Source organism: Jatropha curcas, chromosome 8 (assembly GCF_041381405.1).
Source record: "Jatropha curcas cultivar XTBG-Jc1 chromosome 8, XTBG_Jcur_1.0, whole genome shotgun sequence".
NCBI lineage: Eukaryota > Viridiplantae > Streptophyta > Magnoliopsida > Malpighiales > Euphorbiaceae > Jatropha > Jatropha curcas.
The window spans coordinates 28,118,586-28,144,216 of NC_143158.1; the positions used below are offsets into that span (position 1 = coordinate 28,118,586).

The 25,631-nt window shown below is 34.3% G+C and overlaps 2 protein-coding genes and 2 pseudogenes across 3 annotated transcripts; 3 read left to right on the top strand and 1 right to left on the bottom strand.

Annotated features, from left to right (window-relative positions):
- Window positions 1-3,297: 3,297 nt before the first annotated feature.
- LOC105639406 (NAD(P)-binding Rossmann-fold superfamily protein) lies at window positions 3,298-7,617 on the top strand. Its single transcript, XM_012223457.4, has 3 exons — window positions 3,298-3,841; window positions 4,655-5,004; window positions 7,353-7,617. The coding sequence occupies exons 1-3, from the start codon at window positions 3,356-3,358 to the stop codon at window positions 7,498-7,500; spliced, it is 984 nt and encodes a 327-aa protein (XP_012078847.1). The 5' UTR covers window positions 3,298-3,355; the 3' UTR covers window positions 7,501-7,617.
- Window positions 7,618-7,771: 154 nt separating this feature from the next.
- LOC105639407 (Polyketide cyclase/dehydrase and lipid transport superfamily protein) lies at window positions 7,772-10,321 on the top strand. The gene is made up of 5 exons (XM_012223458.4): window positions 7,772-8,786; window positions 8,870-9,125; window positions 9,276-9,434; window positions 9,523-9,669; window positions 10,070-10,321. Exons 1-5 carry the CDS (start codon window positions 8,752-8,754, stop codon window positions 10,187-10,189), a joined length of 717 nt encoding a protein of 238 aa, XP_012078848.1. The 5' UTR covers window positions 7,772-8,751; the 3' UTR covers window positions 10,190-10,321.
- Window positions 10,322-11,922: 1,601 nt separating this feature from the next.
- Window positions 11,923-14,275, bottom strand: LOC119371260 (uncharacterized; annotated as a pseudogene). The gene is made up of 2 exons (XR_016321995.1): window positions 14,144-14,275; window positions 11,923-13,641 (listed from the first exon to the last, which is right to left on the bottom strand). The product of XR_016321995.1 is annotated as an uncharacterized LOC119371260 (transcript).
- Window positions 14,276-19,671: 5,396 nt separating this feature from the next.
- Window positions 19,672-25,595, top strand: LOC149494488 (putative methyltransferase At1g29790; annotated as a pseudogene).
- The last annotated feature ends 36 nt before the right edge of the window (window positions 25,596-25,631 follow it).

A 25,631-nucleotide genomic window follows, 5' to 3' on the forward strand; every position in this document is an offset into this window, starting at 1 on the left:
GTATTTTACTTGTGTAATCCTTTTATCGTTATTTATTCATGCTCAATATTATTTTTTTCACTTAACTCTTTTATTATTCTTTCATTACCTTGTTACCGTAACTTAAATAATTATTCGTTTAAACTTTTTAAAATAATTTTTTTTAATTTATATAAGTGGAACTTAATATGAGTTTTCCATTGCATTTTTTTAATACATAATTATAAATAATTCAAATAGTTAAGTTTATAATATATAAAATTGATATACCGTTGATTTATATATAAAAAGTTATCAATGACTAATTTTCTTTGTCAATTTGATTTATTTCCATACTTTTTCAGTTTTTTTAGACCCAATTAATTAAAAAATACCATATATCTTCTCTCATGATACGAAAATTATTAAAATTTGAAAAATTTTGAAATTAACGTATATGCATATTACTGTTAATATTAAGTACTATCAATATGTGCATTTATAATAAATATTTATCCGTCAAATACTGATTATTAAATGTTGATAATAATTTTTTCAAGCAAATTGAATATTGATATTAAACACTTATATAAAGCTCTAACCATACTATTTTTAAAATAATCTTTATTTATTGTTTATTAGTCTAATCAATAAAATAATAATATTTAATACCTTATTTGAACTCAAGAATAATAATATCTATATAAATTTATATTTTTATGACTTATTTTTCTAAATTGATTCAAATTAAAATTTCAAAGATAAAAAATTACTAAAAAATTAGTTTTGATTTATTTATATAAATTGTCCATCTTCATTTGAGAAATATTATTTATCTAATAGATTCAGATCAAAAGACTTTTATTTTGTATATATTCACTTTAAAAACTTTAATTTAGATATTAAATGGATAAAATATCAATTTTTACTCAAAAGAATGAGTTGTAAAATTATAACGAATAAATTATTTAAAGACAAAAGACACAACACTAATTTTCACCTTTATTATATATTTAAATGTATATTTCACTTAGTATAAATGTAATAAAAAAAAAACAAATAAAGTTTCTTATTGTCCATAATATTTTATATATTTAGATTTCAACTAATTATGCATCTAAATAATAAATTAACGATGAAATTAATTTCATTAATAATTTTACTAATAATTATTGTTATTTTTAAAATATTTTACAATTACTATAGATTGACAAGAAAATTGTATTATTAAAATATTTATAATGAAGTTGTTCCAATCACAAAAGATGAAAGAATATGGATTTTCAATCTTATTTGGTTGAAAAAATATATTTGTATTTATGTAATAACAAATCTTCTGATAAAACTCTACTAAAAACAGCATTATCAAACTGTATGATACTACCAACAAGTGTTGGTTGAGGTGGTTAGCGACCTCATCCCTATAAGAGTGAGAATACAAATTCGATTCTCGGAAAACATATTTTGTTGGAAGGGTAAAAAACCTTTACGCTGCATGACTCGATGAGAAATAAACCTCTTGAATATTATATCAAAAAAATAAAATTGCATTGTACCATTATAGTTTCATGTATAGTACTCATAATGTCAATATAGCATTCATAATGTTATACGCAAGTTGAATTATTATATAGGAAGTGAACAAATATAAAGTATCATGCATAAATTTTTATTACAAAATATTATATTCCACTATATCATGACACAATTTTGAAATTACATTTATAATTATACAATTTATGATAATTAATTAGCGCATCGGACGGGTATGTGCTAGTTAGAAAACCCACTTGTAATTTACGAAAATTATTACCCTTTTGTTCCAAAATAAAAAACATAATTGTAAAATAATGATATTATTCAATAACAAAATTAAAAAAATAAATAATGATTTAAAAAATAAGTGGTTATGCGGTTGCTCAATTGCATAGTTTTGTTTTTTTATGCATAGTTCTACTTTTATTTAAATTGAAATATATATTATCCAAAGTTAATCATAGTGAAATAAAAAACTTTAGTTTGATGAATACAACCTTTTAACCTCTAAAAAAATAAAATTCTAAAAGTAATCATAATCAATAGCTACAATTAATTATTTGACTCTAAAAGTCCGTTTAGAGTAAATGAATCATAGTTGTAGAATTCATTTATAAATGAATTTATCATGTTTAATATGCTATAATTTAAAATAAGAAATTCAATTGAATTCCATAAAATTATATTTGGAATAAATTCTAAAATGAAAATTCATTTGTCTTTATTTTTTATAACACCCTTGATATAATAATTTAACAAAAATAATAATAAACACCAATTATATTTATTATGTACAATATAAAAACTTGTCATTTTTTTATTAAAATATAAATAATAAGTTTCATATAAATAAATACACTAATATTTCACGCTATTAATTAATTATATAAGCAGTAACATTCATCATGATAATTATTTTTAATTGATGTAAAAAATTTTGTTGATTTGACTATTAATTTGAAAACTAAAAAATTATTAAGAATGTTATTATTGTTTTTAATTACATTTGAATATAATTGTTGATACTCAGTTTTTAAAAAATAATTATTGTAATTTTAAAATCCTAAATAAACATTTAAAGTGGAACAAGGTAAAATGCCTTATTATTAAAATGAAACCAAGAAATTAATATTTAAATAATTTTTCATCGTAGATAAAAGAAGAAAGCAAGCTCTAAACACTAGCTATAAAATCTTGCCTTGGCAATAGTTAATAGTTACAACAACTCCTATCCACACATGTAAATAGTTTTTTATCCATAAATATTTATCCATTTGAAAATATTAAAGAGTAATTAAAATAATTTTTTATTTTATCTTTATATATATTAAATATATTAATTATTTTAAATATTTTCTGAAATCAAAATTAATCAAATTAATATGTGAGAGAAAGAAACTTTTATCAAATTGATTATCATTTATTATAATTTAAAAATTTTTTATTGCTTTTCTAATCACTAATTCACTGTTATAAAAAATGTAATATTTAATTAAAAAAACTATTTTATTAATTTAATTTTTATGCTGTATTTGGAATTTTTTTTGATAAGTAATAGAAATTTATTTATTAGTACATTTATTTTAAAATTTTTAAAATTTAATCTATTCAAATAGACTAACACAATCTTTTTTAAATTTTTATTTTTTAAATCTTATTAGTGTCAAGTCATTATCTAAAAATGTATGGATATACTTTTAATTTGCAGTTTTATCCAGTTTTATCCTCAATTGTAATTACCAAAACTCCTAAAGTTTCGGGATATTTTGGTATATTATATTATTTATACCTGCATAGATATCACAGTGACTATCCTGCATTTCCTTTGGGATAAGAGAAAAAGACAAAATAGTGAACCCACATGTCGAAGCAAAAGAAAGAGGCGGTGTGCGTCACTGGAGCCAACGGCTTCATAGGCTCATGGCTGGTTCGAACCCTCATACAAAATGGCTACACCACCATCCACGCGTCAATTTATCCTTCCTCCGACGCTTCCCATCTCTTCGACCTCCTACCCACCGCCGCCGATTCCAATGTTCAACTCCATGTCCACGAGGCTGACATATTGGACTACGACGCCGTATGCAAGGCCATCGAGGGCTGCCAGGGCGTTTTCCACGTGGCTTCTCCTTGTACTCTAGAGGACCCTAAAGACCCAGAAAAAGAGCTTCTATTGCCAGCTGTAGAGGGCACGCTTCGTGTCCTGGAAGCTGCCAAGAAGTTCAAGGTGAGGCGCGTTGTTATCACGTCGTCTATATCAGCGTTGGTTCCTAACCCCAATTGGCCGTCTGGTAAGGTTTTTGATGAGTCTTCGTGGACTGACCTTGAGTACTGCAAGTCTCGCCAGGTAAACGCGTGATTGCCAATTTCTAATTGAGTTTGGTTTTCTTCCAATGGAGAGTTCCTCTAAAAAATAATATTCATATTTACGATAAAAATTGATGATTGGTTGATCCATTTTATCTAAAATCACAGGAGATAAAGTGATGGGTTGAACTGTTGTTTGATTTGTTTCCTTTATACAACTTCAGTTCTGTAAACCAAAATCATTTTGCATATATTATATGTTTTTGAATTTCAGTAAATCTTGCCCCTGATGATATTATTGCGAACTTAGTTATGAAAAGAGCGAAATGGATATAAATGATTTTAATAATTTGGGATTAAAGCTTTGTTGTTATTGTTGTTGTGAATTTTAATTTGATATATAAATGCTATACCAACAAGTTTGATAGAACTAAAATCAGTTTTAGCATTGTGAGGTCTCCGGTTTGAATTCTAGTGGAATATATATATATATATATATATATATATCCTGGTGTACCAGGTTTGATGGGTTACTTCAACTAAATTGAGCTAAATTAGTTTGTACAGCTTATATTTTTAAGACATTTATGCTAATAGAGTATGTGTTAAATGTTATTTCTCTTTGGCTTTAGGAGTGAGGATATAGCTATGAACAAAATATTTAGTTAGTTGTTATTGCATATTTTATGCTTTGTCTTATATTTTGCCTTAGAATGATATTAATTTAATCAGAACAGACACTTGATTCATATATTATAGCCTAAGCTAATTTGAAATTAAGGCTTGGTTGTTATTATTGTTGTAGGCTAATAGGGTATGTATTAAATCTCGTTTCTCTTGATGGTTTTGGCAGAAATGGTATCCTGTATCGAAGACACTGGCAGAAAAAGCAGCATGGGAGTTTGCAAAGAAGCATGGAATGGATGTTGTATCAATCCATCCTGCCACATGTTTAGGCCCACTATTGCAGCCGAGTTTAAATGCTAGTTCTGCTGTGCTACTGCAATTGTTGCAGGGATCAAAAGACACTCAGGAATATCACTGGTTGGGAGCTGTGCATGTAAAAGATGTGGCAAAGGCACAACTTTTGCTATTTGAAACTCCTACTGCTTCTGGTAGATATCTTTGCACTAATGGTATTTATCAGTTTGGTGATTTTGCTGAGACAGTTTCCAAGCTCTTCCCTCAATTTCCTGTTCACAGGTTTGTCTTTTTGCGCTATCATGTCAGAAATCGTATGCTTTGCTGTCTAGCAGTAGTCATTGTTACTAATGTGTCCACGTCATATCCCAAAAGAAAGAAGTCATTATTTCACTTTTATTCTTCACATATATTTGTGCACTCAAGGATATCTACAAAGTACAATTCCTAATCAGTGGTTCAAGTAAGGCAGGTTTGTTACCCATTCTTGTTAGAAAGATTAATGTGGACTGTAGTGGGATGGGTCAGCAAAGAAGCTGAATGTCATAATCCCGAAGCTGATTTTTTTTTTTTTAAAAAAATTCAATTTAGCTTCAACTGGGTGTTTAAACTTGCAATCTCACGGTTCTAAAGAGGATTCTGATATCATTAACCCATGAGGAAACTAGCATTAAAAGTCAAGTTATTTTGTAGAATCAGAGATTAGAGGTTCAAATCCTAACGCCTGCATACTTCTTCTATAAAATTTTAAAAAATATAAAATGAAATCTCCAAAATGACCCACTAAAATCTATTTTGAGAACATAATGAAGGTTCCATAATTTCTTCCTCTCATATTTTATTATATTTGTTTTGTTAATTGTGGGTTTATTAGTAATAGTTAGTGGTAGTAGAAATAGAATATTTAACTTATTACTTGTGTTAATGTTTATGGTAAAGGAGAGAATTCAAAATAAATGGAATTTAAGAGAAACGCAATATTACTTCAACAGTAGAAGTTTCGTTAGTGGGAGTATAATCCCTTTGGAAATATGATGAGCCGATGACTCTAATAATCGCACTACATGTGGTGCAGAGGTGGAAATGGGGTTAGCTTTATGTCAATAATGAGATCCATCCAAGGCCTTATATCATCACAGTTTCTTGTCTTCTTTGTGATTGTCTATTTATTGTGGTTTCCACACACAAATATGCTATTTGCAATTTTAGGGTTTTGCTGTGATCTTATTACCTTTTTTTCCTCCAATCTTGAAGGGTCCAGTTTTCTTGAGTATCAAACTTGTCTACTTTAGTCTAGTACCACCTTTCTTTTACCTGGTCCCATGGAGCTCCACTAAGTCAGTTCTTGATAGTAATTGTGGAATAAAGAGTCCTACTAAGATGCCTTTGTGAGCTACTATTATTGCGTGTACTTTGTGCTGCATTAGATGCTGATTCTGTTAGAGCCTGCTTTACGATTCATATTCTCCTTCAAAGCCTTTTGAAGCTTCCTTGTAATTAAGATTATCAGTCAGTTCGGATAACCCATATACGAAACATTATTTATTCCTATCCTCTTAAGAATTTTTTAGAAGAAAAGTGTGGTTGCTTAAGTGCCAATTGACCTTGGTGTCTGCTCGTGGGCTTGTCTTTGTGTCTGTATTGGTTTTGAATTATCAAAGTTGAAGGACATTGATTTGATAGTCCAATGGTTAATTGCTTGTTTCTCACTATAGACTAAAGATTCAAACCAGAATACCAGTCCCTCTCTCCCCTGGACTCAAAAAGGAGAAGGACAGGGTTAAGTGGTACACTTGAGTATCAAAAGGGTTGGCATTAATAACAATCCTCTTCTTGAAGAGTACTTTTAAGAACAAAGTATAGCGATTAAGAAGAATGAGCTACCTTTGATATGGACCTCCATCAATGAAAAACAAAGAATAGTCTGATCTAGAGTCTTGATGGATTTATTTTATCATCATAACCCACAATTATTTCCTAGAATTTATCTTTGTTATCATTACCTGGCTTATTCAGTTTTGTTCTGTCTTCTTGGAGAGGCTGTGGTTGGTTCCAAAATAACAATAATTAAGGGAAAAAAAGCCCAGTTCCTGAACTTGTAATACAGAGGGGAAAAAGTCCTAAATTGACAGTTTGGCTCAATTTACCCCTCTTGACTTGTAATTGACGCGTAATTTGCACCAAAAAGTGCAAATTGTGCAAATAGGGCAAATTTCGTGCGAATTACGTAATCAGAGGGCAAATTTAGCTAAAAGGTCGATTTTGGACATTTTGTTTTGTTCCTGAATCATAAGTTGAGGGGGCAAATTAGGTTTATTACTAATAGCAAACTAATAATTATATTTTTTGTAAGTGTGAGATTCTTGTTTTTTTTGGACAAGTGAGAGAAAGGTTAGTTGGTAATTTGCATAAACAGGAAACAGGACAACCTGGAGGTCTTGTTGAGGAAAGAACTTATTCAGTAACGAAAAATATACAATTGTTGCATTTGAATTCTTGACCATATAAAACTTCATCAAGATCTATTACTACTACTACTATTCATTTAATTATGTAGCCTGTCTATTCATGTAATTAAGACTTTTGTTTGTTTTTGTAAGTTTATGTTCTTGGCTGTGACTCAATTACAGGTTTGTTGGCGAAACTCAACCGGGCCTAGCAGCTTGCAAAGATGCTGCCAAGAGATTAATTGAGCTGGGGCTAGTCTTTACCCCAGTTGAAGCTGCTGTCCAGGAAACAGTGCAAAGTTTGATAGCTAAAGGGTTCTTGAAAAATTAAACATCACCAACCTTTGGAAGCTGAAAAGATTTCACTGTTTCATTGCTTCTTGTTAATAATGACAGAAATGAAATTAGTTTTCTTTAATAATTTAGCTACTTCCCTCTTTTTATCTTCTCTTTTTCTCTTTATTTCCAAAAAAGTGGCTTTAAACCTTGGTCTGATTATCATTTTACATTTACCAAGAAACCCATGTTTTCATTTAATCATTTAGTTGCATCAACTTTCATAAATTAAGATTAGTAAAAGGATAACCATTTTCTTTATTCTTGGACAACTCGAAAAACCAAAGTTCTCACTTTGTGCCTTTTACCATAACATTACTTTCAGATCATGTGATGATGAATGGAATGGGTCCAAATCTTGTGTTCTAGTAGCAGTGCTGGAGAATGTGTTATCATTCGCTTTGATGCTGGAATTGGTTTCTATATGTTAAAAAAGGCCATTTGAAGAAGGTATTTTAACAGTTTTGTAATTATACTCAAAATCAGTTTTGAGCCACTGAAAATAATATCGTAAAAAGTCATATATTGGACCAATAAAATTATTTAAATTTGACCCAGAACCTACTATTACTACTAGCAATATAAAAGTGCTCCAAAATTTTACTCTGAAAAATAAATTTCATGGCATCTATTTAACATAGCATCTTATTATATTGTATGGAAGTGATTGTAATGCAAATGAATGGATGAAATAGCACAATTCCAACTCTATAGCTCAAATTGTCTTCTGGCCATGGCATGTGATGAAGGAAGTAATGAGATATGTTTTTGTAGGGTCAATGTCACCCATAAACAGGCAAAAGGTTTTTGGATAATATAGTTGAGAGTTTAAATACTCTATTACTCTTAAATTGTACCTTCAGATTTTCAATCTTCTTAGTTTTTTTTTCCCTCTCTTTGCTGTACTTTGTTTTATTTTTTTATTTTTAAAACCCCACCAACACTCCATGTGCATGTTCTTCCCTACCCCTTTTGTTCTTGCTGCTTTTTTGAAAGGAAAGAATCAATCTTTTCTCTTTCTCTCTCTAAACACAGAGGGAGACTTGCAGTTCTAATCATGGAGGTTCCTCTGGCACTGCATGTGCTTCAATAACATCACCCCACTTCCCATTATTTTACACTTCTAAATCTCTTTCTCTAACCAATCCTATTAACTTCTCTACACTATATATACACACGCACAAAATTTCTTGTTCTTGAAGTGAAAAACAAGGAAGGCTTCTCTCACCATTTCTTGAAATTTGCAATGAACACTAGTCCTACGCCTAGTAGCCGGTCTTGGTAAGTAGTGAAATAGAATCTTGATTTTCTTACTGTTATATTGACTACATATAGTTTTTAAAAATTCTGATTATGGTTTGTAGGTCTATTAGTGAGGACTCATTGAGAAGATATGTTCACTTTGCAAGTGAAAGCTGCATACAAGAATTGCTATCAGCTTCTGATTCAAATAGGTTTGGGAATGGAAATGATGGATGGAAAGTTGTAACTCTTGATAATGGAGTAGAAATATCGAAACGCCGGTCCGGTTCTTTCCATGCGTTTCGCAGCCGGTGGGTTCTAAGATCAGTCTCTCCTCAACAATTTATTACTGTTGCTAATGCAATTGATGCTGCAAGGGTAAATGAATGTTCAAGTCCTTGGTTAATATATATTTTTTTGGTATAAAGAGGAGGTTTAATCCCCTCGGACGTAGAGCGTAACTCCTCAGTTAATATTGTTTTAACTATATGTTCATAAATGTTTATTTCAATTCTTGGTTTGGCGAAGCAATGGGATGGTGACCTTGTTGAAGCAAGATATATTAAAGATCTTGAAGATAATCTAAGCATAATTAGGCTTAGGTTTGGAGAGAACTCTAAACCATTATTCAGAAACAGAGAGTTCATAGTTTACGAGCGGCGCGAAACTATGGAAGATGGAACCTTGGTGAGTTGATAGTAAAGAAAATAGAAAAAAGAATGAAATTTTTGGTTTCGAGATTCTTTTCTTTTCTGATTTGGTTGATTTTGTGAAGGTTGTAGCAGTAGCTTCCCTGCCAAAAGAAATAGCTGCAGGATTGCATCCTAAGCAAAACAATGCAATTAGAGGATTATTGCTGCAATCAGGATGGGTTGTGGAGAAACTTGAAGATGATTCTTGTATGGTAACCTATGTTGTTCAGGTAATTTCATAAAAAAAATTACTTTTTAAGGAAGTTATTAGGGGAAAAAGTAAAATATAATTGAGTCTCTAAATTATGATCGAAAGAGAAATAACTATGATACCCATAATTTGTGCTTTCGTCTCGGGTCTTTCCGTCCAAAGAGTGAGCTCTTTACCATTAGTTAGACATTTTTTGCAAGGGATAAATCTATTTTTTGGACGGAAGGACCCGATAGTGAGATAAAGTATAAACTAAGGATGTTATAGTTATTTCTCAAATGTATAAGGATATAAAAGTGTTAAATTTGAACATAATTTAGAGACCCAGTTATATTTTAACTTACGAAAAACAACTTGAGATTAGGAAAAATTGCATTTTTTGAAATTGAAAATGAGAATAGTGTCATTGTTATGTACAGTTAGATCCTGCTGGATGGCTGCCCAAGTGCTTTGTGAATAGGCTGAATACAAAGCTTGTAATGATCATTGAGAATCTGAGGAAACTAGCACAAGATTGTCCAACTGATGCTGATACATGATGTTTCCCTTTTTTTTTTTTTTTTTTTTTTTTTTTTTTTATTTATAATTTTAATTATAAAAAAAAGAAGAGTAATACTTTATATATTATTGTAAGTATATAGTCATAATATCAATTACAACTTTATCTTATATATATATGTGTAATATTCTCTCTCTCTATTTCTCCACAAGGATTAGGTTATGGTAGTGGGTAAATGATGAGGATTAAAGATTTAATTAAATTAAATAATTTTGAAATTTAAAAAATTGGAAATGATTTTTTTTTTTGGAAATTATGAGCAACAACAAGAAGTAATTACTAAGTGGTCCTTCAACCATCATTATCAAAACACAAGCTGGCAATTGACAAGAAACAAAAGACAAGTCATTGTTATCTATTCTTAGGACCATTGCTTTAAGTGTGGGATATTGAAAACATGGTCCAAATCAATTTTAAAGAGGGGATGTTCAAAAGTTTTTCTTTTTATTTATTTATTTATTATTAGAATAAATTTCAAAAAGGTTCTTGAGATTGGTTTATCCATATTTACAATTATTATATAATATTTTGCTAATATTACAACCACCAACATACTTTCATCTCATTCTCATTTTCTTTCTTATTATCTTTTTACTCTCTATTTTTCTTTTTATGTATTTCACACAATTATCATACATATATTTAATTAAATTTAAAAATTTATACTAAATAATATAAATAGCAACTAAGTTCAAAGATTAGGTGATTTATAGTTGAACCTGTGAAATTATTAACTAACCTATAGTTAGTTGCAGCCAACTAAATTTGCAGCAAAGATGTACCAAATAATATATAATACAATAAGAAAGTAAAGCTAATTGTAGAACAAAACCAGGATAGCCAGAAACAGATGCTCAACCAGTAGAAAGCAATTCCTAAAACAGCAGAGGAACGCATAAATCAAACTACCTCAGGACTTAGCAGAAACAAATGCTTTAAAACTTAATAACCACAGAGATGCAATAAAGGAACCAAACAGTAAGAAGCAACAATACAAGAAACCCCTTTGTTGATGAAGTCCACATTTATAATATAACTCAACCATTGTGAAAGATCAAGGAGAATAAGTTACATGCAGAGCATACTATCGAAACAATCCGTTCATAACCACTTACCGAAACTCATCATCAAAGCAAATTCAGATCAGCAATCAGGAATGCAAAAGTTACTAACCCTTTAATAAACAATCCATCTCTCAATCTTTTTATTTTAAAGAATCCAAAAACATAAGAAATGCAATACTGCATAGAAGCAAACAGCAGCTACTACTAATTACTAAAAGTGATTTGTAGATGCACCAATTACCAGTTGTCAATGTTTTGTCTGACCAAACAAGCAGAGCAGAAATCAAAATTCCTGCCAACTCAACTTGGCATGGCCATCTCTATTTAAATTATAAACAGCCGGTTCCAATTAAGCTGAATCCACAAGAACAGATAATCAACATCTGAATACCATACCCCAAAGGCAAACAAAAAGATGCAAAACCAAATACTTGTACATTTTAACAAAGACAAAACAAATTCAACAGACCTCTTCCTGAGCTGTGAGGTACTCTAGATTACTCGAGAGAAGTTCTTGGCTTTCATTCATTTAATCGTGTCAAAATCAACAAAATATTCAATAATATATTAGTGTATTATGTAGCAAAACAAAAGACTATGCATTAATACTGCCAATTCAACTCCTCTCAGTTACTAAGAATTCAACAGATGCTATTAGATCAATAGTTCTATTAACTAATATTAATTAAAATGTTTTGATTTTCTTTTCTTCCTACCTGTGGAGAAAAAAAAAAAAAGATGAATATGTTTCAAAACAAACAAAAAAAGGTAGAATAAAATAGGGTAAATTACAAAATTCCCTCTTTAAGTTTTTGGGCTATAAAAATAAACTTATGGAAAAAGAGTCATGATTCCTCAAGAGAAACCAGAAAAGGAATAGATAAAAACCCAAAAGTAAGTGCCAGTCACTCCTTCATGCTATCTTCTTCATCTTCCTTCTGACTTAAATCAAGATTTGTGAATAACTCTTCTAGAGACTCTTCTAATGAAATGTTGAACCTCGATTCAGGGTTCTCTTCCAGATCTCTCAAGAATTCTTCATATTCTGAGGGCTTGGATTCATTAACATCCATTTCTGTCAAGGAACTTGTACATCCATAAGAGTCCTTAAGCTGCCTCTGACTGCTTTCCCCATAGCTCTTCTTTATCAAAATTGCATCTGGAAGGACAAGGTCTCTGTACTGGTCTAGTTCCAAACCACTGCTGTTAGCTCCATAAAGGTCATAACCAAGAGCTGCATCACCAGCACTCAAAATATGGCCTAGATGAGTTCTAACATGGAAAATCTTATTGTTCTTTCCAAAATCAGACCTGCGAGCAACTTGAGCATCTACTAACTTATACTTGGAACTACCAACACTACGTTCATACGAAAAAGGTTCCACATCTAGTATGATATATTCCACAAGTTGCCTGCTTGTTAATAGAGACTGAAAAGGTGCCCTCCAATACTGCTCACCATTCAAGAAACAATGCCTTAAAGTAAATGGATCCAATAGAGAAATACCATCTATCACTTTGATGCAGATCACAAGAGGACCAATATTTCCCAAACTAGCAGCAAGCTTTGGAGGCAAAAAAATCAAATCCTCACGGGAAATAGGACAGATTTCAACTGAGAAGGTATATTTATAATTATACTTGTTGCTTTTAGAATCATGAGAAACAAGCTGTTTATCATGTCGAACCTTGAGTGGAGCAACTTTACCCACAAATTCCACAAATTTCAATGCGTAACTCCTCTTAGCAAAGAAAAAATCAATACCTTGATCCACCTGTTTGATTTTAATTGCAAGAACAGCAGCAGCATGCTTTAGAATCAACTGTTCCAAATAAAAGAAAGTTCGCCTGTGAGAAACATGTTGCCGGAGCTGCACAACAGCAACCCACTGATCAGGGTTGGCTTGAACTCTTGAACAATTTCCACACAAGTGAGGCTGCACAACATACTCAACTACATATGATTGTTCAAGAATTGTCGCATTAAGCACCTCCTTCTGGACTATTAGCTTGACCTTGATCCTCTTGGAGTGAGGTTCAGTCCAAACAAAGACTGCACCAACTACCCTAACCTTAGCCTTATCATGCAGCTTCTTCTGCATGTCAATACAAAATTTCAACAGTTCTTTTGATTCTAAATGGGCTTTAATCCAAGTGCTTGGTGGCTTCAAGTAGCTGCTACAATCAGGACAATGCAGGATGGTCATTCGCTTTCTTAAAGCTTCGGTAATGTCAATTTCGGAACGCAGACAAGTCAAACACATATTAACACCATTTGGTACCATTGGAATACCACACTTGCAACACAAAATACTGCCAATGGTTTGAGCAACCACAAACATTGTTGATTCAGCCATAGCCGGTGTTTCTGGTGCGACAAATAAAGCAAAATAGTAGTAAGTATCTGATACCAGTATAGCACGTCCAGATGTATCAGCATTATAGCTAAACTATAGAGCTCTAGCAACGTAAAAGGGAACCCAATTTATGTAATTTTAAAAAAAAGATCAATAAAAATCACATGATCAAATATTAATATTCATCAAGCATTTACTAAATATATATTAAACCACAAAGCAGGCGAATTAAACAGAGAAAGAATGAAAGAAATAAATTCAGTGAATGGGAAGAGGTAAATTTCTTAACTTTTTGTGTTCTTCTATCTGCATTAAACTGTGTGTATAATTTATCAATTAGAAACATTCCTTTGAATTCCACAATCATATTTTCCTTTTCAACTTCAAGTAATATAAAAATCAAGAAAAGAAAATAAAATAAAAGGAAAGAAAATCAAAACCACACATAGAATAGAAAAAACATGAACTTGTAAAAGATTTCATTTATAAAAATAAGAGAGAAACGAAGAGAACCTCGAGAGAGAGGACGGTCACGGTTGAGGAGCCGGTGGCTGTGATGATGGTGGTGAGTGTTTGGCGTGACAGGGAAGTGAGGAAGTGTGATATGTTACGTGCATTAGTGTGAGTCCTGGTGCAAGCAAACTTCCACCCAACTGACCAAACCAACGAACCGAGTTAAATACCTAAGTGCGATTCGGTTTTCATGGATCAGCAACCAATTGGCCTTCTGAATTTGGACCCAACATAAAATTTGTTCAAAAATTAATTTTTTTTACAGTTTACCCCTTGAACTTGTACCAAAAATACAAAATGCCCAACTTGTATCCCAGAAAATAAATTATTTAATATAAATCAAATACAATTAAAAAGTAATTAAATATTTGATCTAAATCAAATATAATTAAAAAACAACTAAACAAAAAATATATATTTTTCTAATAAAATATTTCAATATATTTTAATACTTTTTCTAATTCTATAATTTTTTTAAATCAAATACTTATTAGATTAATTTTAAATCAAATAATGTAAATTTTTATAATTATTATCATATTTTTAAATACTTTTTTATTTTCTGATTTTAAGTTTATTAAGTAATTTATATTAGTTAAAACTATAAAAAAAAATTTTAAAAAGCAACTGGGCATTTTGTTCTTTTAGTGCAAGTTGAAGGGGTAAATTGTATAAAAAAAAAGTCAATTTTAAGCAAATTGTATGTTGTACCCAAATTTAAAAGACAAATTGAACCTTATTACATTTAATTTTTGGAAGCTCAAAAAATAAGTCTAGAACCATAAAACTAGATTAAAAAAAATGCCTGAAAAATAAGCTCAAAAGCTGACTATTCAATTCAATTGGTTTTTACTTTAGAAACTTTGGTCTGTTTCGTTTGCCCTGATTCGGTTCGGTTTGGTTCAAATTTGAAAACTCACATCTTGGATTGTACTGAAGAATGAATTGAGAAATTGGAATTCTTTTCTATGTAGTGAACATGAAGCATATGCTCAAGTCATGGGTTTCTCCAACAGTGCAGACAAATACCATTCATTTTTATGAATTCCCCTGTGAAGCGTCAGGCGTCCATTCCTCATTAGCTTCTTGAAGCCAATGTAAACTATCAAGTCCGATTCAATTGTTATCCAAATGAGAAAAAATTATCAAGCCAGAAAATGGTAGAGCGTTCCACTCTCCTGAGGACTTGTAGGCAAATGTAAAAATGAAATGTGACGATGCTCATTGTGTTCTATGTTTTAAGGTGGAAAGTCCCCTCTATAATAGAATGCAACTGTGTTGTAATTCTCTCTGATTTATAATTTTATGCTCATTGCGTTCAGCTATGTAAACAAATTTCATATTTTTGGTTAGTTAAATATTGAACTTGGTAATTGAAAGAAAGCCAGCAAGTTAGATTACATGGTGTAAATATGTTTGTTCTTACTTTTTTGCTTCTTTGTCCATAGTATGGTATGAAACTAATTTTTCTTGCATGAGGTTAGTGAATCCAATTGTTGGTTTAGAAGAGCAGAAAAATAAGAAAGAGAAGGAAAATTCTGCAGGGAAGGAAAAATCTACAGATTTTGTAAGTGTGGAGAAACAAATATTCACATCTCATTATTTCCATTACAGCATAATGTAAACATTTATACTAGAGCTATTCTAAAGTTTGTTCACCAACCTTCCATAAGTCAAGAAAGTTTGTTCACCAAACTTACCTAAAAGCAAGGTACTTCACCTACTTCTTGATTTCAAAAAAGTACAATAAATCTAAATGACTTTAACAAAATACATCCAAAAACTGTCAACAACACTTGCATCAATTTTAGCTTCAATGGAGCTGTAGCTGTAACTTTAACACTCCTCCTTGATGCAAGAGTTAAGACAAACACCAAGTCTATTCCTAAGAAATTCAAATATTGGTTTTTGCAATGCCTTAGTGAAAATATCTGCTGTTTGGTTTGGTTTTTGCATGGTACTTGATTTTTGTATACTTGGTTTTTCCATGGAAGATTAGATTCTTAACCATAGAAACAGTTGATTTATTGTCACAAAGTATTTTAGTTGGATTTTCTTGCTGAAAATTCATAATCATCTTCAACTCCTCCTCTATGGCAGCTCTCCACTCATGCAATTTTAAGGCTTCATCCACCTGAGTTGGTTCAAGTGAGACAACATTATATCTGCTGTAAATTTCCTCTAGGGATCTAGTCCCTCTAATTGCATAATCATCTTCATCTGATTCTTCTTCATTGTCAATTGGAAGTTCTTGCTCTTGCTGAAAATGATCTTGTTCAAGAACTGATTTAGAATTTCCTAGCTCCATTTTACTCCAATCCCATTCACCTTTCTTATCGAATTTGACACTCCTGCTGATATACACCTGTTTAGTAACAAGATTCAAAATTATGTAGGCTTTGGATTCACTGCTGTAGCCTAATAAAATTCCTTTTTCAGCTCGTTGATCCAATTTCCCTCTTTTTGCATTTGGAATAAATGAATAACATAGGCTTCCAAAGATTTTGAGATGACTTACTAATGGTTTAACTCAAAACCAACTTTCAAAAGGAGTTTTTCCAACAATAGCTTTGGTTGGAAGCTGATTTTGAAGATATACAGCAGTGTTTACAGCTTCAGCCCAAAGAACTTTGGGTAGATTTTTCTCAAACAAGAGACATCTCGCCATATTCATCACAAGTCTATTCTTTCTTTCACTTACACCATTTTGTTGAGGTGTGTAAGCTACTGTTAATTGATGGTGAATGCCCGCTTCTTGCAAATATTGCTTGAATTGATTGGATGTAAATTCAGCCCCATTATCAAATCTTAAAATCTTGATTGGGGAGCCAGCTTGATTCTCTACCATTGATTTAAACTTCAAGAACATTTTGAAAACTTCAGATTTGTATTGGAGGAAATATACCCAGCAGAATCTGGTGTAGTCATTAATAAACAATATAAAATACTTGCTGCCATTGTAAGATGAGACACTCATAGGGGCACACACATCAGTGTGTTTTAATTCAAGTTTCATAGAAGCTCTCCATGCTTGATCAGTTGGGAATGGTGTTTGGTTGAGTTTGTCTAACTGACAGATTTCACATATACTGCTGTCTTCAACTACAGATGGCAAATCATCAACTAACTTCTTGGATTGAAGCAATTTTAATGAATTGAGATTGGTGTGACCAAATCTCTTATGCCACAAATCAGATTCTTCTTTATGACTCAAGCAAGATTCTTCTTCGAATTTTCTTAAATTTAGAGGAAAGCTTCTCCGTTTCATTTTGACAGCAAATAACTTTGAGCTAGAAGGATCACTTATTTCACAATTTTTATCTTTAAATAGCAAACTGTAATTCTTATCCAGCAATTGACCAACCGAAAACAAGCTTTGATTTAGTTCTGGTACATAAAGAACATCGGAAACAAGCTTTGTACCTGAAGGAGTTTGTACAATCACATCTCCTTTGCCTTTGACATCAACAAGCCTACCATCTCCAAGTCTGACTTTTGAAGAATAGTTTCTATCCAAGCTATCGAAATTCACCAAGTTTGGTGTCATGTGGTTAGTGCATCCACTATCAACAAGCCATGCTTCTTTAGCTTCAATGGAGACACCACATTTTTCAATTTCATTTGCAGCAAATAGTTGTTCTTCATACTTTTCAGAATTTTCGGTGACTTGTGCATGATGGGCTTGTGTTTGTTGATTCTGGTTTGTAGAACAAACTTTTTCGATGTGACCAAATTACTTACAAACCTTACATTGAGCTCCAGGTCTAAACCAGCTTTTTTTTCTGAAATTCTTCTTCATTTTTTGTTCTCTGTTAGATTGCTGGCCTCTTGAACCTCCTTCTTGCATTTTTGTTTTATAAGTCACAACAAGAGCCTTCTCTCCAATGGTTTCTTCTTCCCTATAGGCTTTTCTTTGTTCTACAGCTTGTAGAGCATTTGAAAGCACATTCAATGATATTTGTGACATGTTCCAAGTATCCTCAAGAGAAGAAAGCTTGGCTTCAAATTTTTCAGGGAGAGTCACCATAACTTTCTCCACAATTCTCTTCTCTTCTAACTCTTCTCCCAACAATCGAATTTGGTTTACAATTTTCATAACTCTATCAGCATAATCTTTGACCTTTTCATTGTCCTTCATTTTCAACATTTCAAATTCTTTTCTTAAATTAAATACCTGCATCTATCTAGTTTTTTCAGATCCATGATACTCAATTTTTAACTTCTCCCAAGCTTCATGTGCTGTCTCACATGTCATAATCTTGGTGAAGATAGGATCTGAACAGCTGCATGGATATAAGACAGAGCTTTTGGAGCCTTAGCAACCTCTTCTTCGTGTTTTCTAATCTGCTGAAGGGTTGGATTTTGATTAAGAGGTGGAGGTACTCTGTTTTCCTCCACATACTGCCATAATCCAAGCCCCTTGAAATAAGCTCTCATCTTCACAGCCCAAACATGGTAGTTTTTCCCATTAAAATGAGGTGGTGAAAGAGATATGCTGCTGGAAGCCATTTGAGGAAAAGCAAATAAACAGAAAACTTCACAAATTCTGGTTTATTTGGTGGTTTTTTCTATGATTTTCACTCAAACACGCACACGGCCTTTTGAGATCAAGGTTGCTCTGATACCACTTGTTGGTTTAGAAGAGCAGAAAAATAAGAAAGAGAAGGAAAATTCTGCAGAGAAGGAAAAATCTACAGATTTTGTAAGTGTGGAGAAACAAATATTCACATCTCATTATTTCCATTACAGCATAATATAAACATTTATACTAGAGCTATTCTAAAGTTTATTTACCAACCTTCCATAAGTCAAAAAAATTTATTTACTAAACTTACCTAAAAGCAAGGTACTTTACCTACTTTTTGACTTCAACAAAGTACAACAAATCTAAATGATTTTAACAAAATACATCCAAAAACTGTCAACAACACTTGCATCAATTTTAGTTTCAATGGAGCTGTAGCTGTAACTTTAACACCAATGACTCCGACTGATTCTCGCTTGCCCTTGACAGCAAAGAGGTTTGGCATGAAAGGGTTTGCTCTGCATAAGACGGACCCATGACTTAAGTCATATCGATCAACCCGGTAAGTGCTCATTGCCACTGAGTTACCGGGTTTCTAATTTTTGTTATTAGAAATAGCAACATCAAACTAACTATTTTATTATTATTATTATTCGGATAAAAAGAAATAATTTTAATTATTGCACACTTGTATATATCACTTGTTAAAATAATAGCTTGAAGCAAATCTCAAGGCTTATTGGTAAACATGAATCCCTTTATCATTAATGAGAAGGGAGCCAAGATTCGGAGTGAGTGGTAATAAGAATTGAAATTGTCATCTTCAATATATACTAATTGCTAAATTCCTGAAAGTCCAAACTGGCCGGCTATTCACACTCACCAAAGCTTCTACAAGAACATGCAATCTTTCTTTCTCCTCTTATTCCCTCCCTTTCTTCTACTTTCTATCTTCTTTCAAATACTATACTACTTCTAAAGTGGAAGAGAAAGAAAGTGAAAAATGGGAAGTGGGGCTGATGATTACCAGAAAAGGCATTCACATAATCAACAACTCCACGCCAAGTACAAGCTCAAGATGCTTGTTCTTGTAATATTAACCAATCTTTTAACTATCTATATCTTTGCTGGCCCTTCTTTGAGCCTGAAACTTCCTTCCTACACTAATCACATCCCTTTCCCTATCTGGGATTCCAATCATCTTCCCCAAGAGCTCAACTCCACTAAACAACAACTTGCTACAAGTTATTTATTGCTTGATGAGTTGCACCACAAGCTTAACTCCACCAACTTGCTTGTACAGGCGCTTCTTATGGAACTAAGTAAGCAACCTGTCAAGGACTCGGATGATAATAATGATAAATTCATTATTGATGGTTTTTCTGACGAGGTTATGTTAGCAATAGCCCCTCATAAACTCCCACTTGGTTACTCTCCCAGGACTGGCTCCGATGAGGTCTATCCGCCGGTGGGTGCAGGCTGCCTGAGATATCAAGAAGAGTTGACTAAGTGCATGAGTTATGAGATTGGTGGAGAATGTCCTGTAGATGATGTTTTTGCTAACCGGTTGATGTTAAGAGGATGTGAGCCTCTTCCTCGCCGGAGATGTCGCGTTTGAAAGTGTTTGAGGATTTGGAATTCTTGATGATTTGTATTGATGTATAAGGCCCTTTAAATAGGGAGAATACAAACAGAATATGGAAAGGAATTACAGAGATTAATTACAGGAAATTAATTGTAATCTGTTCCTAAATCAGAGGAATGATATGTGGAGATATCATCGGCTAAGACTCCCCCGCAGTTTGAGCTGGCGGAGGACAGACGCTCAAGCTGGATCGAAATGACTGGAACAACTGTCGAGATAGGCCTTTGGTGAAGATGTCAGCATATTGAAAAGCAGATGGGACATGTGAGACCCGAATGTGGCCTATTCGAACTTTCTCCCGTACAAAGTGTATGTCTATCTCAATGTGTTTTGTGCGTTGATGCTGGACAGGATTGTCAGACATATACACCGCGGAAACATTGTCACAGTATACGACAGAGGCCTGCTGAAGTGAGAGGTGTAATTCCAGAAGTAAATTGTGAAGCCAGGTGGTCTCTGCAACAGCATTGGCTACTCCTCTATATTCTGCCTCTGCACTAGACCGTGAGATAGTAGGCTGCCGTTTTGAAGACCATGAAATCAAATTATCACCAAGGAAAACACAGTAGCCACTAGTTGATCTTCTGGAGTCTGGGCATCCACCCCAATCTGCATCTGAGTATGCTACCAAGGTATGTGTATTTGTCTTGCCAATTCTTATACCGTAGTCAACTGTGCCTTGTAAATATCGGATTATTCTTTTGAGAAAGGCATAGTGTGGATCCCGCGGTTCATGCATGAAGAGGCATATTTGTTGAACAGCATATGATATATCTAGGCGTGTGAATGTGAGATACTGTAATGCGCCAGCAAGACTGCGGTATAATGTTGGATCATGGAAGAGAGGTCCATCAGAAGCACTCAGTTTTGATGATAGATCGACTGGGGTGGCACACGGTTTGCATGAGGACATTGAAGCTCTGGAGATGATATCCTTTGTGTATTGAGACTGATCCAAAAATAACCCACCAGATGTCCGTGTCACTTTGATTCCCAGGAAATGATGCACCCGGCCCAAATCTGTCATTGCAAACTCTCGTGAGAGCATGCGGATAATATTCTGCAATAACTCATTAGAAGAGGCAGTGAGCACTATATCATCAACATACAGAAGTAAATAAGCAAGCTGATTTCCCTTTGAGAAAATGAATAGGGAATTGTCACACACACTGCTGCGAAACCCATGAGACAGCAGATGGGTTGCAAATCTGGTGTACCATGCCCGTGGAGCCTGTTTGAGCCCATAAAGGGATTTTTTCAATCTGCACACAAAATGAGGGTATCTTCTATCTGTGAAACCCGGGGGTTGATGCATAAAAACAGTTTCATTTAAATGCCCATGTAAAAAACGCGTTTTTGACATCCAACTGGTGTATTGGCCAAGAACGGGAAACTGCAATGGATAACACAGTCCGTATAGTAGCGGGTTTCACTACGGGACTAAAAGTATCGTCACAGTCAATGCCCACCGTTTGAGATTTGCCATTTACCACCAAACGTGCTTTGTACCTTTGAAGTGACCCATCTGATTTAAATTTGTGTCGAAAAAGCCACATACACCGAATGACTGGTCGGTCAGGAGGGCGAGGCACGAGTTCCCATGTATCATTTTCCTGCAAAGCACGAAACTCAGCCTGCACAGCACTTAACCAATGAGGGTCAGAAAAAGCTTTTGCATAAGAGGTGGGTATTGGTGAAATTGAGGTGGTCATAAGGGCATGGCGAGCTTTGGAGCGGGTGGTCATTTGATGAGTATTCTGTGCAGGTTTTGATACAGCGGTGGTCTGAGTGTTGGGATTTTGTGAGACTGGGTTAAGGGGCTGTTGTTTATGGCGGCGGGTGTATATTATGGGGTGAGAGATTGGGCGTTTTTGGGTTTGGGTGGTGTTTGGTGTTGGGTGAGGTTGTATAAACTGAAATCCTGGTGGTGGTTGTTCATCAAGAAATGTGTATGTTTTGGGTGGAGTTGGAATGGTGTATGGGAAAGTTTGTTCATCAAAGGTTACATGTCGTGATATGTGGATCTTCCCGGTTGTAGGGTCAAAGCATCGGTATCCCCTAAAATCTGGAGGGTATCCAAGGAAGATGCATCTAATGGATCTTGGGTGTAATTTGTGGGGTTGGGTTGCGGAGGTATTGGGATAACAAGCACACCCGAACACACGTAAGTGATCGTATGTCGGGTGGCGGAGATATAAGGCAAAAGTGGGTGTGAAATAATTGAGACGTTTGGTTGGAAGGATGTTATGGAGATAGGCAGCAGTGTGAAGTGCTTCGACCCAAAACATAGGTGGTAATTGAGCATGGATGAGGAGTGAGCGGATGATGTCGTTGAGACGACGAATCATGTGTTCAGCCCGACCATTTTGGGAAGATGTTTGGGGGCATGAAAAACGGAATAACAGACCATGTTGTTGGGCAAAAATTTTGAAGTTATGGTTGTCAAATTCTCCCCCCAAGTCACATTGAAAAGTTTTGATATTGCGGTTGAATTGGGTGGCTATGAGTTTATGGAATTTAGTAAAGGTGGTGAAAGTTTCAGATTTGAACTTGAGAGGGTATACCCACACATAATTGGAAAAATTATCAATTAGCACCATGTAGTATTTATATCCAGATTTGGTTGGAATAGGGGAGGTCCACAAGTCACAGTGTATTATATCAAATGGTGAAAAAGTAAAGGAATTTGACTCATAAAAAGGTAATCGTTTGCTATTAGATAAATGGCAAGAATTGCAAAAAAATAAATGCTTGTTCTTATTACAAGGAAGACCAAACTGTTTGGTTAAAACATCTAAAACTTGTGTGCCAGGGTGACCGAGGCGATCGTGCCAAGGTAAATTGGGAGATGTGATTGAACAAGCTTGTGGTGGTAGGGTTGGTGGAGTGACAGGATAGAGATCTCCGGTACTATTGTGGCGGGAAAGGAGCTGTCCTGTTTTGAGGTCCTTCAAAGAGAAACCAAAAGGGTCAAATTCAACAGAAATATTGTTATCACGTGTAAAACGGCGGACAGATAATAAATTTTTAATGATCTGTGGGCTGTAAAGTATGTTTGGGAGGATGTATGTACGGTTAAGGATGGGAAGGTAACCTGTTCCTGAGCCCTCAATTGGTAAATAGTGTCCGTTGCCGACTAAAAGTTTAGTGTTAACAGGAAAAGAGTCAGGGTTGCGAATCATACCTCGGTTGTCGGTGACATGATGTTCTGCCCCTGTATCCATGATCAGATTTGGATCTGTGTAGTTGAGTTGCATCGTGTTATAAGCTTGGCTGAGATCGGAAGGACTTAAAGCATCATATCCAGTATGCGGTGGAGGGGGATATGGTGGTGCTGGGCCGTATGGCTGCTGTTCTGAATAAGCGGCATAATGGGCATTGGGTGTGTTTTGAATATGATTTGGTGGCCATGGAGTTTGTGTTGGGTAGGGACAAGGTGGAGTGTTCCACCAAGCCCATTTTGGGTAGGTTTGATTGGCGGACTGATGGGTTATAGCCCAAGGAGTCCCCGGAGAGTTTCCCCTGTAGCCGCGTCCTCTGCCTCTGCCACGTCTGCCTCGACCACGGCCTCTATAATTGGAGTGGTAAGAACTGTTGTGAGGCTGATTGTTTTCAGGTTGTTGAGTTGTGGCCGGCTGGGTTTGGTTTGTCTGCGTGGTTGGAGCGACAAGGACAGAGGTGGTTTGTTGTCGTGCAGCCTGGCGAATGACCTCATCATTCAACATGGTTCGTGCAAGGTCCCAGTCTGCGTTTTGTGAGTTAATAAGAGAAGCTATGGCGTCGAATTCTTGAGGAAGGCCACGAACCAGTTGTAAGACCAATCGGGATTCTGTAACTGGTTGGTCAACATCGTTCAGTTGGTCGGCGATGTCTTTCAATTTCTTGCAGTAATCATCAACGGAACTGCAGGCTGCAAGGGTGAGATTAACGAATTTTGTTTCAAGAGCTGCCGCTTTTGCTTTCTTGTTGCTAAGGAAGATTTTCTCAAGTTTCAGCCATGTTTTTCTAGCCGTAGCTTCAGTGTCGAGGATGCGGGTGAGCAGTTCATCAGACACGGTACTGTAAATCCATTGAGACACCAAGGCATCTATTTCTTTCCAAGCACTGTATGATGGATCTGTAGAGGCTGGGGGTGGCGTGTCATCAATGTGATCAAGAACACGGTATGCAATAGAATGAAACTTGAATAATTTCACCCATGATGTGTATGTAACTGTGCTACCATCTAGGGTTCTTATTTTTGATTGGATGTTAGTCACAGAGTAGGCAGGGTGAATGGAGGTGGGTGTTTGTGTCATGGCTATCGGCGGCAGCAGCTAAAAAATATGAGAGAGAAAGGAGAGGGAGGGATAATTTTCAGAACCGAAGCTCTGATACCATGAAAGTGTTTGAGGATTTGGAATTCTTGATGATTTGTATTGATGTATAAGGCCCTTTAAATAGGGAGAATACAAACAAAATATGGAAAGGAATTACAGAGATTAATTATAGGAAATTAATTGTAATCTGTTCCTAAATCAGAGGAATGATCTGTGGAGATATCATCGGCTAAGAGCGTTAAGTCTCCGGCTAACTACGTGGAGCCAAACCCATTACCAGAAAGTCTTTGGTCAACTCCACCAGATAACAGCATTATATGGGATCCATATACCTGAAAAAATTACAAATGCTTGATTGATAGAAAAAATGCACTAGGTTACTATGACTGCAAAGATTGTTTCGATTTACAAGGAAGGGAAAAGAAAAGATGGATGTTTGATAAAGGAGGACTTGATTATGGAATTGATCAAGTACTTAAAGTAAAACCTCAGGGAAGTATTCGTATTGGACTTGAAAAAGGAGGTGGCACAGGAACATTTGCAGCAAGAATGAAAGAGAGAAATATTACTATCATTACAAGCACAATGAATCTTGATGGTCCATTCAATAGCTTTATTGCATCAAGAGGATTGATTCCAATCCACCTCAGTGTTTCACAAAAGCTTCCATTCTTCGAAAACACCCTTGATATTGTTCATTCTATGCATGTTTTAAGTAATTGGATACCAGACACAACGCTTGAATTCAATCTTTACGACATTTATAGAGTTTTGAGGCCTGGAGGACTTTTCTGGCTTGATCATTTCTTCTGCTTTGGATCACAGTTGAACCAGACTTACATTCCGATGATAGATCGTGTTGGATTCAAGAAGCTGAGATGGAATGCAGGCATGAAGCTTGACAGAGGAATTCAAAAAAATGAATGGTATTTCTCTGCCCTGTTGGAGAAACCAAAGTCCTGATGAGCAGGTAAAAATAGATGTAGAATATTTTGTATG